This window comes from Martes martes (assembly GCF_963455335.1).
Source record: "Martes martes genome assembly, chromosome: 4".
Taxonomy (NCBI): domain Eukaryota; kingdom Metazoa; phylum Chordata; class Mammalia; order Carnivora; family Mustelidae; genus Martes; species Martes martes.
The window spans coordinates 137206824-137223412 of record NC_137891.1 but is presented as its reverse complement, the minus strand read 5'-3'; the positions used below and the strand labels follow the sequence as shown (position 1 = coordinate 137223412).

General features: G+C 34.6%; 1 protein-coding gene across 1 annotated transcript in view; it reads right to left on the bottom strand.

Annotated features, from left to right (window-relative positions):
• The window catches only part of DNAI4 (dynein axonemal intermediate chain 4), a gene marked incomplete at its 5' end in the record, with an annotated part of 76511 nt that overhangs the window by 19532 nt on the left and 40390 nt on the right, over positions 1–16589 (bottom strand). The window contains 4 exon segments of the mRNA XM_080800291.1: positions 339–490; positions 1716–1802; positions 4458–4669; positions 12873–13067. Coding sequence (XP_080656417.1) covers positions 339–490; positions 1716–1802; positions 4458–4669; positions 12873–13067 — 646 coding nt within the window.

The following is a 16589-nucleotide window of genomic DNA, read 5'->3' as shown; positions in this document are numbered from 1 at the left end:
AAAACATTCACTCAAAACTAAAAAACATTAAATTTTTACTTCTCCCTAAAAAAAGGACATATTATATGTTACCTAATATTATATGGTTTTTTTGTTTTGTTTTTTAAAGATTTTATTTATTTATTGACAGAGAGAGAGAGAGAGAGAGAGAGATCACAAGTAGGCAGAGAAACAGGCAGAGAGAGAGGGGAAGCAGGCTCCCTGCTGAGCAGAGAGCCCGATGCAGGACTTGATCCCAGAACCCTGAGATCATGACCTGAGCCGAAGGCAGAGGCTTAACCCACTGAGCCACCCAGGCACTCTAATATTGTATGTTTACCTAATTCTTGGATTCTCACCTACTATCCAGAACTGGAACATTACTGTTGCTCTGCACATTATAAATGGCAATGTTGCCATTGTGATAGCCAACTGCTAGGAGATTAGGTGCTCCAATTGAGAAATCCACAGCAGTAACTCCATATGGACTCTGATAAATGCGTTCTGGCCACTGGATAAAAAAATTATATTATATTTTAAATTTGGTTTTGCAGGCCATAAAAGATAGAACGTAATGATGGCTAAATGGTAGACTGTCTGGTGGCAGAGAAAACGTAAGAAGAGATAGTCTACATTCAGTTACTCCTCTCCTCCTGACTTCCAGTATAGATGAGAACAAAACATCAATTAGTTATTTCCTTTATGTTGGTGAATCCTCAGAACTCAATAATTTTTAAGAAATACAGCATGGCCTTCTCCAATAATTATCCTATTTTGGTAATCTTTCCACAGGATCTGTATGATCATCATAGATCACCTTCTTTAAGAAACAAGTAATGGGCTCCAAACAAATTATCTAGCAATGTTCCTATCTTCCAGTATCTGTTTCAGATGCTTGGATTATCTAGATATTTCTAAATAGTGGATAGAAGAAGCTCCAAAAACCTCTCTAAGGTAGTCTTTTCTACAACTCTGTGAAGAGTTTTATTGTTTTATTTAATGCCTAATCTAAATTCTTTCCTGCTTCTAACAATCTATGTGGAAAAGAAGACAACTTACTGATGATGGATCTTACATCAATTCTTCCATGTTTAAAATTGCTTCTTCCTTCCTTTCTTTTACTTTACATAAACCCACCTTCCTAACAGAATGGGGATATTTGTAAAAGCTCTAATTATTATTTTTTTTTTTTGCCCTCTGATCCCTTTCTAAGTTTTCTACTTTACATTTCAGTTATTAATTAAAATTAATATAAACCTGCAAAGTAACATATTGGTTACAACTGTTTGACAAAAATATGATTGATTCTTATTATTCTTGAAAAATTCATGCTAATAACATGGTCATATTCATCTATTTCATGTATTCAGGATAGCAGAAATCTATCTTATAAGGTGATTTGTTCATACATTAAGAAACAACCCAGTGTTAAATGAAAATTAATTTTCAAAGGATTTTCACTTACAAATTTATTCTTCATTTTGATAAAAAAAATAATGGTTTGATTCTGGATCATCAGATCTAACAGCACACAGTAAATGTTCAATAAATATTTATTAAATGAATTTACCCTGTATCAGCAAAAACAAATTTTAATTCTTACAGATTAAAACCAAAGAAAATAAAGTCTTTCTTGGTCACTTTTTTTACTTTAATTATCACATACAACTATGTATTTTATGAGAATTATGTCAACATTTAATTGACTAAAAATGATTTTATTCCTATTTGGTTACCATAGGATTCTTTATTGACCAGCAGCAAGCCAATCCTCTTTTTTGCTCTTTAAATCCAAAGTGCCCATAGCCAACAGCCAAAAGGTCCTGAAAACCAGCAAAACACATTTAAAATAAGAGAGGATGGCATAAAAATATTGGAAAATGTGTAAAGATGCATATTAATGAACTGTTAAAAATAGCAGTAAGAAATTTCTATTGAAAAAAATACATCTACTATTTTTATTTTACATCTCTATCTTCTAAAGCAAAATAATAATAATCATATTTTCAGACTAATGAATATCTAAAAAGAACCAATTGCTAAAAAGTTCTTTTACATATTGAGAAACTCTTCCAAGATTGTATTACTACATTATGTTTTATGGGTTTTTGAGAATGACCTAATTATTTCAAATATAAAGTCAGGGTGCCATGAACTGAATTGTGTCTCTTGCCTTAAAATTCATGTGTTGCAGTCTTAATCCCCACTCTCATTGTATTTGAGGATAGGGCTTTTAGGGGGTAACCAGGGTTAAATGAGTTCATAAGGGTCATAATCTTAATCCAATAGGATTGATGGCCTTATAAAACGAGGAAGAGACACCAGGGCTCCCTCTCTCCACCACATGAGAACACAGCAATAAGGTGGTCATCTACAAGCCAGGAAGAGAGCCTTCGCCAGTAACCAAATCAGCCAGCACCTTAATCCTAAACTTCCTGGCCTCCAGAACTACAAGAATATAAATTCCTGGTTTTTTTTTTTTAACCCAGCCAGTCTATGGCATTTTGTTATGGCATCCCAAACTGATTAATAAAGCAGGTCATTTCAAGAAATACTTGTAGACAAAAATTTAATAACTGACCAAACCCAGCCTCATCTTCATAATCAGAATACCTTTATCAAATATATATTATTATATTTTTTGCCACAACCCTATTTTCAAGCCAACATCATCTCTCTATAATTTCCTCTTCTTAAACCACTCTTCGTCACTATTCCTTTTACCCTGACACAGACAAGCTTTTATTAATCTTTTCTAGACTCAGCGTAGGCACCACTTCCTCTGAGAAACATTCATGAGCCTCTCTTATGTATTCCCACACTACTATTTATTTCCTTTATTAAAGCACATAGAGACCATTACTACTGCAACTCTAGTGCCTTATCAGAGGTCCTGGCACAGAGTGAATGTTCAGTAAGTATTTGTAGGATGAATTAATAAATATGATAGATTATTACTGGCGAAGATAGATGTTTATCATATTTGAAGCTTCATTAAAAATTATTTAACTTTAATCTCAATAGCAATATATTAATTTTTAAAATGCTAGTATATTCTGTTTCTAAAAATGATTTATCTGTCTTTATTATACAGTTTGTATTATTAAATCTCACTTATCTAACAAGATGTTTCCAAATGTAGTTTTATAAAGACCAATCCATACTTAAAGTATTTTATGTTATTAAAAAATAATGTGCATAATTTAAATAATATGTTACATAGGTTTCTATAAAAATGATTACAAAACTTCTGTTTTTTAATAACCATAACAACTAGCATATTTGCACATAGCACCTTATAAGGTGTGGCAGTAAAATAATAAGGCTAATTCTTAAACATAGTACAATGCAGTTTAAACAAACAAATTTGTTTTGACCACTTAAAAATACACTAAATATCTATTCCAAAGATATTGTCATTACACAAAAGGTTTTGGAATCTCTAATTGAGAATCATGTCTTCAGAAGCAGTTGATAAACCCCAGGAAAAAATAAGTCTCGTTACTCTATAATATCTCTCTCTCTCTCTCTCTCTTTTAACTAAAGAGAAGGAGGAGAGGGACAGAGAGAGACTCCTTAGGCAAGATCCATGCCCAGCGTGGAGGCTGACGTGGGGCTCAATCTCACAACCCTGAGATCATGACCTGAGCCAAAATCGAGAGTCAGACACTTAACCGACTGAGCCATCCAGTCATCCCTATAATCTTCTCTTTTTTAAAAGCAAAGCTACTATTCCTAACTTGGTGGTTCCTATAATTTGCCTCAAGATGATTTCTGGCAGCAGTGCAATTAAGAGCAAGAACCCTGGAGCCAGGTGTTTGGGTTTGGATTCTAGCTGTTTCACTCACTAGTTGTATAACTTTGGGAATTTAATAGATGTGTAACTTCTTCAGGCAAGTTATTTATCCTTTTTGTACTTCAGTTTCCTCATCATCATATTGGGGATAATAGTACCTAACTCAGAGTTGTTGTGTTAATTTAAGTAAAGTGCTGGCAATGGCACCTGGTACATAGTAAGTGCTGTTTAAATATTTGCTATTTTCGGTAGTAATAGTTAATTTTAGGAATCTCAAAATTATTTTGCACATTTTCAGAGTCACTAGAATAAGTATATACTTCTGAATATGATACTCTAAGAAAAATATAAATTTGGGCACACGAGTTTGAGATATCTAAAAATAAATTGATTATATATGATCTTCTGGTTTACTTTTCAATGTCTGATATGGATTCAAAGAATACGGTGTCCCAAATACATCTCCTAAAATAAAAATATGATGTCTTCATTTTAAGGGGAAATTTTAGAACTATTTTCATTTTCCATTTTTGAGACATGAACTTGTATAGGGATGTTAAAACTCTGGTTTATGTCAATTAAAATCCCTTGCCTAAAACCTGAGAAAAAGAAAACTTCATTAGTACTTGACAGTTATCTTTAAATGTTAAAGACAGAATTGTTAAAATGTTCAATAACCTACAGAATTTGTTTTATTCCAGGCAAGACTGCTCACATTAAGACCTTTGGTTAAGTCACAGGAAAAGGACCAAAGTCGTTCCAAATTGGCTGGTATTGTTGACTGTTCTGTACTTATTTCTATTTCTTCTTCCTCTTCCTTCTTAACCTCTTCCTCTGTCTCTTGTTCAAGTTTTTCACCTTCTAGAAAGTCTTCAGGTTCTTCAGGTTCTGGTTCTAAAATTAAATCACAAAAAGAGATTATTTTCCTCTAGACCTACAGAAGCCTGGCAAAGTCTCCAAACAGCATCTCTGAGACACTTCAAGCTCCTGTGAATCTGCTGGAACATATGGCCCAAGTGACAAGGCATTCCGAATGACCACCTGGACCTGTTGTAGAATCCTCTGTTGTTCTGGGTCCCACTCAAGGGAGCACCTTTTCAGTTCACTCAGTTAATGAGCCAAATAACACGTCCAGATGAGGAACATGTTGCCTCCAAAGAATGAAGGCATTGTAACTTTTGTTTGGTTCTAAGAGGGGCAAGATGAAACAATTTATCCTTCACCTTGGTAGGTATATCTTGACATACCCCATACCACAAGACCCTTGGAAATTTGACTGATGTGGAAAGCCCCTAAAAAATTTTATCAGATTTATTTCTCACCCTCTGGCATGCAAATGCCTTACCAATAAGTTTACTTCTTGTTCACTGGGTTCAGTCAGCATATCATCATCAATATTATGGACCAGTAATGGACCAGTGTGATATTTTGTTGAAGGGAAAAGTACCTGCAGACTCAATTATGACATAAAGCTAAAGAAGAGAGGCCTCAGAGGAAACCAACTCTGCTCACACCTCGATCATGGGCTTCCAGCCTCCAGAATTATGAGAAAGTACATTTCTGTTGTTTAAGCCACACAGTTTGTGGTATTTTGTTATGGCAGCCCTAGCAAACCAATACAGACCCTACCTGTTTCTCTTCTAGGGACGTGATGATCAACTAGCCAGTGCCATGGGTTTCTGTGAGTCAGACTATTCTGATTTCTGCTTTGTCTGCTATGGCAACCATGCCCTCCTTTTCTTTGGTAATTAAGTGTTGCCACTTATCTCCTGCCATTCAGGATCCAATTTTTAAGGATTTCAGTTTACTGGCAGCAGTTCCCACTGTAATGTCTGACCTACAGAGAAGAGTGACCACAGAGTTCTTCAAGGATGTTGGGACACCCCCTCACAAATGTATTTCTCACAATTGTGTTAAATGGTGTATTATCCTTCTGCAGTGGGTGAGAAAGTTGTCATGATAAACCCACCCTAACATTTCAATGTCCCTAAGCCTTAGGATACCCTTCTCTATAGCGTCCCAAAGCAGTTCTGACTTCAACTTCATTTAGTGAAAACCACATTTTGGTCCAATATTAGCTAACAAGAAAGAAAGAAAAGGAAAGAAAAGAAAAGAAAAAGAAAAGAAAAGAAAAGAGAAAAGAAAAGAAAAGAAAAGAAAAAAGAAAAAAGGAGAAACTAAACTATTAGAACCATTTCTAATCCCCTGAGCTCCAACACTGGGTCCAGAATCTCTGCTTAGTGGACCCATATAGTAAACTTGATCTGATGTAACTTTATATTCCTTCCATCATTACCCTACACCCTTAATATCCATTCCCACATATATTCCTCAGATTTCTGCCTGTATAAATTGGAAAAATCAGCAGTCAATTCTGCAAGAAGTCATAACAACCCCCAAAATGTGTATAGACCTAACAAGTTACATAACATGAAACAAAAAAACAATAGATCTGAACTGAGAAATAAACAAATCCACAATTACAGTTCAGATTTCAACATTCCTCTCTTAATAACTGATAGAACAGGTAGACAGAAAATCAGTAAGGATACAGATAAATTGAACATCACTATTAACCATCTTGACCTAATGACAATTATAGAACAGTCCATCCAAAAACACCAGTATACATATTCTTCCCAAGTATCATAGCAAATTCTTTAAGATAGACCATATCATGGATCACAAACAAACAAAAAGACCTTAACAAATCTAAAAGAATAGAAATCAAAGTATATTCTCAGACCATAATGGAATTAAATAAGAAATTAATAATAGAATACAGATAGAAAATCCCAAAATATGTGGATATTAAGTGATATTTATAAATAACACATGGGCCAATGAAGTGGTCTCAAAAGAAATTTTAAAAATTTTTAATGAAATGAAAATACAGCATATCAAATTTTATGAAATTCAGCTAAAGCAGTGTTTACAAGGCATATTTTAGGAAAGAAGAAAATTAAATATATATTTTACATATGTACCACCTATTCTATTCCTAGGTATTGACCCAAGAGAGATAAAAGCAAATGTCCAAGCAAAGCCTTGTATACCAAATATTCACGCCGACTTTATTTGTATGGTCCCAAACTGGAAATAAATATTGATCAACAGGAGAAAGAATAAACATAGTGCAGGATAGTCATACAATGGAATACTTATCAGTAATAAAAAGAAATGAACTATGATACATACTACATTAGCGAATCTGAAAATAATTTTGCTGAGTGAAAAGAAGCCAGATAAAAAATAAAGCCAGATAAATAAATACATACATAATGTATGATTACATTTATATAAAATTCTAGGAAATATAAACTAATCTATATAGGGATTATAAAGCAAAACAGTGGTTTCTTAAAGATGAGGGTGGGGCAAGGAGGAACAGGAAGGAAGGATTCTAGAGAACATGAAGAGAAATTTGAGGGTGATGAATACATTCATTACCATTATATATCATTGTATATATCATCGATTTATGATGCTGTATTAAAGCCTATTAAATTATATACTTTAAATATGTGCAGTTTATTGTATGTCACTTATACCTCAATAGCTGTTAAGAAATAACAATGGCATATCACTCTTTAAATGAACCCAAGGTAATATAAATATTGCAGCATTTTTTAATTGTGAGAAAATTCATTGATATGCATAGATTTTAGCTGTACAGTTTAATGAGTTTTGATAAATATACACACCAATGTAACAACACACCAGTCAAGATAGAGAACATATCCATCAACCAAAAAAGTTTCTTCATGCCACTTTCCAGGTGGAAAGCTCAACCCCCCACAGCCAAACACTGGTTTGATTTCTATCACCTCAGATTAGTTTTGTTTGTGATAGCATATCACATAAATGGGTTTGTGTCTGGCTTCCTTCACTTGACAATGCTTTTGAGATCCATCGAGGTTACTATGCATGTAAGTAGTTCATTCATTTTTATTCCTGAGTTGTGCTCCATCATTTGTTTATGCATTGACCTGTTGATGGACATCTGGGCTGTTTCCAGGTTGGAGCTATTATGAATGAAGTTGCTATGAGCATTCTTACATAAGTGTTTTTTGCAGACATATGTTTTCTTTTCTTGGGTAGATACCCAGGGACAGGGATCACTGGGTGGATCTATACTTAACATTTTAAGAAACTTCCCAGCAGACTTCCAACATGGTTGTACAATCTCAAACTCCTACAGCAATATATAAAAAACCCAGTTACTCCATATTCTCGCTTGGTGTTGTCAGTCTTTTTAATTTTAGCCATTCCAACTAGTGTACAGTGGCATTTTGTTATGGTTTCAACTTGCATTTCCTTGACAACAAATCATGTTTAGAACCTTTTAAGGTGTCTACTGATCATTCATGTATATTTTAGTGAAGTTTCTGTTCAAATCTTTTGCCTATTTTTTATTAGACTGTCTATATTTTTTTAAAAGATTTATTTATTTGACAGACAGAGATCACAAGTAGTCAGAGAGGCAGGCAGAGAGAGAGGAGGAAGTAGGTTCCCTGCTGAGCAGAGAGCCCGATGCGGGGCTCGATCCCAGGACCCCGAGACCATGACCTGAGCCAAAAGCAGAGGCTTTAACCCGCTGAGCCACTCAGGTGCCCCAAGACTGTCTATATTTTTTATTGGCTGTATGTGTCCTTCACATATTCCTAATTTATGTCTTTGGACAGAGGTATGTTGTAAACATATTCTTTTAGACTATCACTTGCATTTTCCCCCCTTAACAGTGTTACTCAAAGAGCAGACATTTTAACTACCTCAAAAGCCTTACCAATTTTTTTCTTTCATGTCTTGGGATTTTTGTGTATTAAATAATCTTTTCTGATGCTAAGATCACAAACATTTTCTCTTTTGTCATCTTCTAGAACTTATCGTTTTAATTTTTATATTTAAATCTATAGCCCATCTGAGTTAATTTATATCTATGATATGACATGGGAGTTGAGGTTCATTTTTCCCCCCATGTGGATATCTGATTGTTTCAGCATCATTTATGAAAAGATCAGTCTTTTTAAATAAGTTCACCTTGACATATTTGTCAAAAATCAAGTGACCATATAAGTCTGTGTTTATTTCTGGACCCACTCTTATTCTATCTCAGCCATCTATATGTCTACCCTTAGACAAATACCACATTTCCTACATTACTATAACTTTATAACAAATCGTTTGTGCTCAGATAGGGTAAGTCCTTCAACTTTATTCTTCTATTTCAGAATTGGCTTGGTTATTCTAAGTTGTTTGCTTTGCCAAATAAAATGGATGATCATTTTGACAATTTAATTATCTTTAAGGAAAAATTTTAAGTACTAAGAAATGTTTCTTATTTTCACTCACATTTTCCAATTCTAGCACTCCATTAGTTTGTGTAGATCCTAATTTCTGTTATTATTTTTTTATCGGTCTTAAGGACTTCCTTTAACATTCCTTGCAATGCTTGTCTGCTGGCAATGAATTCTCTCAGCTTTCGTTTGTCTGAACATGTTTTTATTTCACCTTGATTTCTGAAGGATATTTTCTCTAAGTGTAGAATTTTTTAGCACAGTAAAAATGTCATTGCATTGTCTTCTGGCTTCTGATGATAAATAAGGTCATTATTAGCTTTATTCTCCAAATGTCATGTTTTTCTCTGGCAACATTTAAGATTTTTTGACATATTACTTATGATGTGCCTCAATGTGGTTTTCATTGTGTTTATCTTGTTTAGGTTTAATTGAGCTTCTTATAATTGGTTTAAGATTTTTTTTAAGTACGGAAAATTTTCAGTTACCTGTCTTCAAATTATTTTTCTGCTTCTCCTCCTCTCTTTTCCACTACTATAACCCCAATTTCATGTATGTTAAGTCACATGACCTTGTGACACAAGTCACTGAGGCTCTTTTTTTTTTTTTTTTTTCTTTTTAGCCTTATTTCTCTCTGTACTTCAGTTTGGAATGTTCCTACAGCTTTGTCTTTAACCTCACTGATACTGATCTCCTGGTCTGATAAGACCATCCATTGAAGTTTTCACTCAAGTATTAGATTTTTCAATTCTAGAAGTTCAGTTTGGCTCTGTATGTAGCTTTCATTGCTTTCCTCATTATATTCTTATTTCCTTTTAAATCCTTAAGTATATGTTAATAGCGTTTTCCTTAATAGACTTATTTTTTAGAGAAGTTTTACATCACAGAAAAATTAAACTTAAAGTAGAGAGAATTCCTCTACACTCAAACTCATACATGCACAGAAAAAAGTGGAACTTAGAGTTCCTCTACACTCAAACCCAGATACATGCACAACCTCCCTCAGAATCATCATCCTGCACCAGTGATATATTTGTTATAATCAATGAACCCACAATGACAAATCATAATCACCCAAACTCCATAGTTTACATTAGGGTTCACTCCTGGTGTATAAATTCTATGGGTTTGGACAAATGCACAATGACATGCACTCACGATTATAGTAGTCATAGAGAATAGTTTCACTGCTCTACAAATCTTATGTTCTCTGCCTATTCATTCCTCCCAGCCCTCAAGTCCCTGGCAACCAATGATCATTTTACTGTCTCCATATTTTTGTCTTTTCTAGAATGTCACACATTTGGAACTATACCATATAATGTCTTTTTAGACTGGCTTCTTTCACTTAGTAACATGCATTTAAGTTTTCTCCACATCCATTCATGGCTTGAACATTTATTTCTTTTTTGTGCTGAGTAATATTGCATTGTCTGGATATGCCACAATTTATTTATCCATTCACCTATTGAAGGAGATCTTGGTTACTTCCAAGTTTGGGCAATTATGAATAAAACTGCTGTAACCATTTGTGTGCAGGTTTTTGTGGGTATGTAAGTATTCAATCACACTGGGTAAACACTAAGGAGTGTGATTATGGACCATATGGTAACAGTATGTTTAGTTATGTAAGGAACTGCCAAACCGTCTTCCAAAGTGGCGGAACTATTCATTGTGCAATCCCACGAGCATTGAATGAGAGTTCTTGTTCCATATTTTTGCCAGTATTGGTGGTGTCAGTGTTTTGGATTTCCATCATTCTAATAGGTATGTAGTGGTATCTCATTGTTGTTATAGTTTACAATTCCCTAGTGAGCTCTGATGTTGAGATCTTTTTATATGATCTTTTTATATGCCCATTTGCCATGTGTATATATATGGGGGCGGAAGTGTCTATTAATGTCTTTTGCCCATTTTTGGATCATGTTGTTTTTCATTATAGAGTTTTAAGAAATATTTGTATATTTTGGATGAGTCCTTTAACAGATATGTCTTTTGCAAATATTTTCTCCAGTCTGTGACATAACTTCTTATTCTCCTCATAATGTCTTTTACAGTGGAGAAGTTTATCATGCCTTTGGTGTTAAATCTCCAAAGTCATTGCTATACCTTAAGATTATTCAGATTTTCTCCTATGTTGACTTCTAGGAGTTCCGTACTTTTGTATCTTATATTGAAGTCTATGACCTATTTTGGGTTAATTTTGGTGGATGATAAAAGGTATGTGTCTGGATTCTTTATTTTGCACATAAATGACCATTTGCTTCAGTACCATTGGTTGAAAAGACTACCATTTCTTCACAGAATTGTTTTTTCTCTTTTGTGAAAGATCAGTTGACTATAACTATGTGGACCTGTTTTGGGGCTCTCTATTCTGTTCTGCTGAAATATGTGTCTATTCTTTTGTCTGTACCACACTGCCTTCACTACTATAGTTTTACAAGTCTTCAAGTCAGGTAGTGTGTGTCCTCCAGCTTTGTTCTTCTCCTTAAATATTGTGTTCGCTATTGTGGGTACCCTGGACAAAATTCAACACCCATTTATCTTTGAAAATGTTTAGAAAACTAGAAAGAGGCAGATTCCCTCAAACCAACAAAAGGTATCTACAAAAAATTACACCTAACATCATATTTAATGACAAAATATTGAATACTTTTCCTTAAGCTTAGGAATAAGACAAAGACATTTGCAATCTTGGGGCAGGCAAAGATATCTTAAAGAGGACATGGAAAACATTAACTACAAAAGAAAAAACCTGATAGATAAGACTTCATTAAAATTAAAAACTTCTACTATCAAAAGAAAAATATATTGGTAAGTTACTGACTTAGACTAAAGAGTTGTAATACATGTATCTTTCAAAGAGCTTATTCTAGAATATATAAAAATAAACTCCTACAACTTGATTTTAAAAAAGAAAAGATAATTCAATTTAAAATGGCAAAGGACGGGGCGTCTGGGTGGCTCAGTGGGTTAAGCCTCTGCCTTAGGCGCAGGTCATGATCTCAGGGTCCTGCCCCGCATTGCATTGGGCTCTCTGCTCAGCAGGGGGCCTGCTCCCCCCCCCCCCGCCTATTTGTGATCTCTCTCTCTCTCTCTCTCTGCGTAGCTTTGTCATAGGCTCTAAACTTGGAAAGTTTCTATGCATCTCATCTTATTCATTCAAAAAGTAAAAGGTTGAGTTAATCTCTAAAATCTTTCAAAATATTCCGTGAACATGAGTTGGGATTTAGCAATGAGAACAGGAAGAATGCCCTTGCAATACAATTAAGGAAAGGTAATAAGCACCAGAACCTGGAAGGTGTCAGTGGCAATGGATTGGGGCTTTACATATGAGAAAATAATTCAATGCAGGGGCAAGAGAGAGAAAAAAGTCACAGAAGCTTATGAAGATTTTAATAAGGGACTACTTCTTTTTGTGGGCTCTATAGTTTGAACTCTAATGTTACTTGGATATTCAATCTAAAAGCTGTATAATATGTGTCTTTCGATAAGTGATAACCCAGTCTGGAGGTTCCATTTAGAAATAATTCCACTTAATTCTTTTAATTATTTGAGCTTGTCTAAATGTGATTTTTAAAAAGATTTTATTGATTTGTCCGAGAGAGAGAAAGAGAGAGAGAGAGAACTTACGTACAAGCAGGGGGAGAGGCAGGCAGAGGGAGAAGCAGGCTTCCCGCTGAACAAGGAACCTGATGTGGGACTCGATTCCAGAACCCTGGGATCATGACCTGAGCCAAATACAGACACTTAACTACCTGAGCCACCCAGGCATCCCCAAATGTGATTTTTAAAAATACCTTTTAAAACAGGAAGCTGACGATAAGCTGCAAGTTTGGGCTGAAATAAATTTTCCATTAGAACTCGTTCCATAAAAAATAAATCCTGACGAAACTTGTCAGATTTCATTATTGACTCTGAGCGATCTTCTTCATCATCATGGATTTTAGTCAGAATTACGTTTTCTATATCCATTAAAGAACTAGCTTCACTATCTGTAAAATACAAACACGATGCAATGATAAAATAATTTAAATAGTATTAGATGATTCATGTATTCTAAGTATTATAAAAATCACATTTTGTCAGTAGTTGTTTTCCTCCAATACTCAAAACTTCAATAGATACTTATTGAATATCTTTTATGTACCAAGCACATGGAATATATACATATATCCTCTCATCCTGGAATTCTTAACCACTCAAAAACGTATTGTTTATCAGAAGATAAACAATGATAACTTCATAGGTAATTTATATCTGTATATATTGTTATTCAAATTTAAAAAAGATTATTAGTCTTCACATGAAGGTCTGATCTGATTATAGTTTTCTAGAAATGCTACACCACTGTGTTAATTTTTTTTCTGATGCTAAAATAAACTACAAAAACTTAAGTGGATTAAAACCATGTAGATTTATTATTTTGGAGTTCAGTAGGTTAGAGGTCTAACCGGGTCTCATTGGCTAAAACCAAAAAGTTGATAGGATTATGTTCCTTTCTGGAGGCTCTAGATATTCATTTCCTTATCTTTTTCAACTTCTAGTGCCCACCCACACCTTTCTTGGAAGACAACATCATCACATCTCTACAACCTTTTCTGTCATTACATCTCTCTATGGCAACAGCTCAGAAAGGTCCCTACTTTAAAGTATCCATATGTTTAGATTGGGATCTCCCATCTACAGAAACTACAGCAAAGACCCTTGGCCACATTTTCCCCTCCTTCTTTCTGCCTCCTGACTGACGCTGGTGCTTCTCTTATAGCCCACAGCACAGAACGTCCCCTCCTCTTGAGATCCGTGAGTATAACAAGCTATCTTTTCAATGGCAGTGGTGTCCTCATCTGTTGGCCTTGCCATGCCTAAATAATAATAAAATCCACATTTAAAAAGTATCATCTGCAAGAAACCCAATTTAAATGTAGACACAGATAGATTAAAGGTAAAGAGCAATATACACTATGTTAACACTAATCAAAAGAAGATGGAGTAACTATATTTAATTTCAGACAAAGTTGACTTCTGAGCAAGGAATATTATCAGAAATAGAGAAGAGCATTACATGATAATAAAGAAGTCAGTTCTCCAAGAAGACACAGCAATCCTAACCATTTATGCAGCAGAAAACAAGACTACAAAATATTTAAGGCAAAAACTGATAGAACTGCAAGGAGAATCAGACACATCCACTGTTATAATTGGAGAATCTAACACTATTTTAATAGAATACATGTTTTTTATCAAGCTCACTTGGAATGCTTGCCAAGCTAGACCACATTCTGGCCCAGCAAAGCACATTTCAACATATTTAAAAGAATAGAAATAATACAAAATATGCTTTCAGACCATAGTGGAATTGAACTAGAATTCAACAAAAAGATACCTGGATAATCCTAAAATATTTGGAAATTTTTAAAAAATACATAAAAAACAAGTCAAAGAAGTCTTTTTTTTTTTTTTAAAGATTTTATTTATTCATTTGACAGACGGAGATCGCAGAGAAGCAGGCAGAGAGAGGAGGAAGCAGGCTCCCTGCCAAGCAGAGAGCCCGATGCGGGGCTCGATCCCAGGACGCTGGGATCATGACCTGAGCTGAAGGCAGAGGCTTTAACCCACTGAGCCACCCAGGCGCCCCAAGTCAAAGAAGTCTTAACTGAAATTTTAAAATATTTGAACCAAATTAGAGGAAAAATATAACATAAAAATGTGTGAGATTCAACAAAAAGAATGCTTAGAGGGAAATTTACAACACTGCTGGATATATTAGAAAAGAAGAATGATCCAAAAATTAGTAATCCAAGCTTCTATCTCAGGGCACTAGAATAAGAAGAGTAACATAAGCCTAAAGCTAGCAGTAAACAAATATATATAAAAATTCAAGCATAGGGGCACCTGGGTGGCTCAGTGGGTTAAAGCCTCTGCCTTCGGCTCAGGTCATGATCCCAGGGTCCTGGGATCGAGCCCCACATCGGGCTCTCTGCTCAGCAGGGAGCCTGCTTCCTCCTCTCTCTCTCTCTGACTGCCTCTCTGCCTACTTGTGATCTGTCAAATAAATAAATAAATTCTTTAAAAAAAATTAAAGCATAAATCAGTGAAGTTGAAAACAGAAAATCATCAGAAAGAAATGAATGAAATTAAAAGTTGTGTCTTTGAAAAGATCAATAAAATTCATAATCATCAGTCACATTAACCAAGAAAAAAAAACAGAACATGTAAGTTGTTAGTATGAGCAATAATAGAGGTGTCATCACTACTGATCCCATAGACCAAAGGAATAATAAGGAAAACTGTGCATAACTCTATGTCCACAGATTTGATCACTTAGATGAAAGGGAACGATTCCTCGAAAGACATAACCTACCAAAACTCACACAAAGTGAAATAGATTATCTGATTAGGCCTAACTCTGTTAAAGAAATTAAATCAATAATTAATAAAGTTTCAAAATGGAAAATAGGCCCAGATGGTTTTGCTGGTGAATTATATCAAACACTTCAGACATGTTTATACAATCTATTTCAGAAAATAAGTAGAGTGAACACTTCCCAATTCATTCTGTCAGGCTGTCATTACTCTAACACCAAAACCAGATGAAGACATTACAAAAAAGAAGTATTAGAGAACAATATTGCTTATGAAAATAACACAAAAATCCTCAACAAAATATTAGCAAATCAAATCTAACAGTGTGTAAGAAGAATTATATACTCCAACAAAGTAGGGTTGGTTCCAGGTATGCAAAGTTGGTGCAACACTTGAAAATCAATTAATGTAACCCATCCCATCAACAGGCTAAAGAAGGAAAATCACATTAGATTCAGAAAACTCTTTTGGCAAAATCTAACACCGATTATGATAAAGAAGTCCCAGGAAACTGGGGTACCTGGGTGACTCAGTTGATTAGGCATTGGACTCCATTTTGGCACTGGTTGTGATCTTGGGGTCATGATCTCAAGGTCCCCAGATTGAGTCTCAAGTCAAGCTCTGTGCTCTATAAGGGGTCTGCCTCTCTCTCTTCCTCTCCCCCCATTCACATGCACACTCTCCCTTTCTCTCTCTCTCTGTCTCTTAAATAAATAAATAAATCTTAAAAAAAAAAAAAACCTCCCAAGAAACTAAGAATAGAAGTGAGTTTCCTCAACTTGATTTTTAAAAAATCTATGAAAAACCAAAAAATCTATGAAAAACTAACATATTTAATGGTGAACACCTGAAAATTTCCACATGAAGTTAAGGAAGAAGGTTAGGATGTCCCCTCTCACCACCTTTATTCAACATCATACTAGAAGTCCTAGCTAATACAATAATTCGAGGAAAAGAAACAAAAGTTATACAAATTGGAAGGAAAAAAACTTCGTAGATGACATAGTTGTTTATGTAGAAAATCCAAAAAAATAAAATTCTCCAATTAATAAGCACTTAGAGCAAGGTTACAATATGTAAGTTTAATATACAAAGTCAATGGCTTTCCTATAAATGAGTAATGAACAATTGAGAATTTTCTTAAAATGATC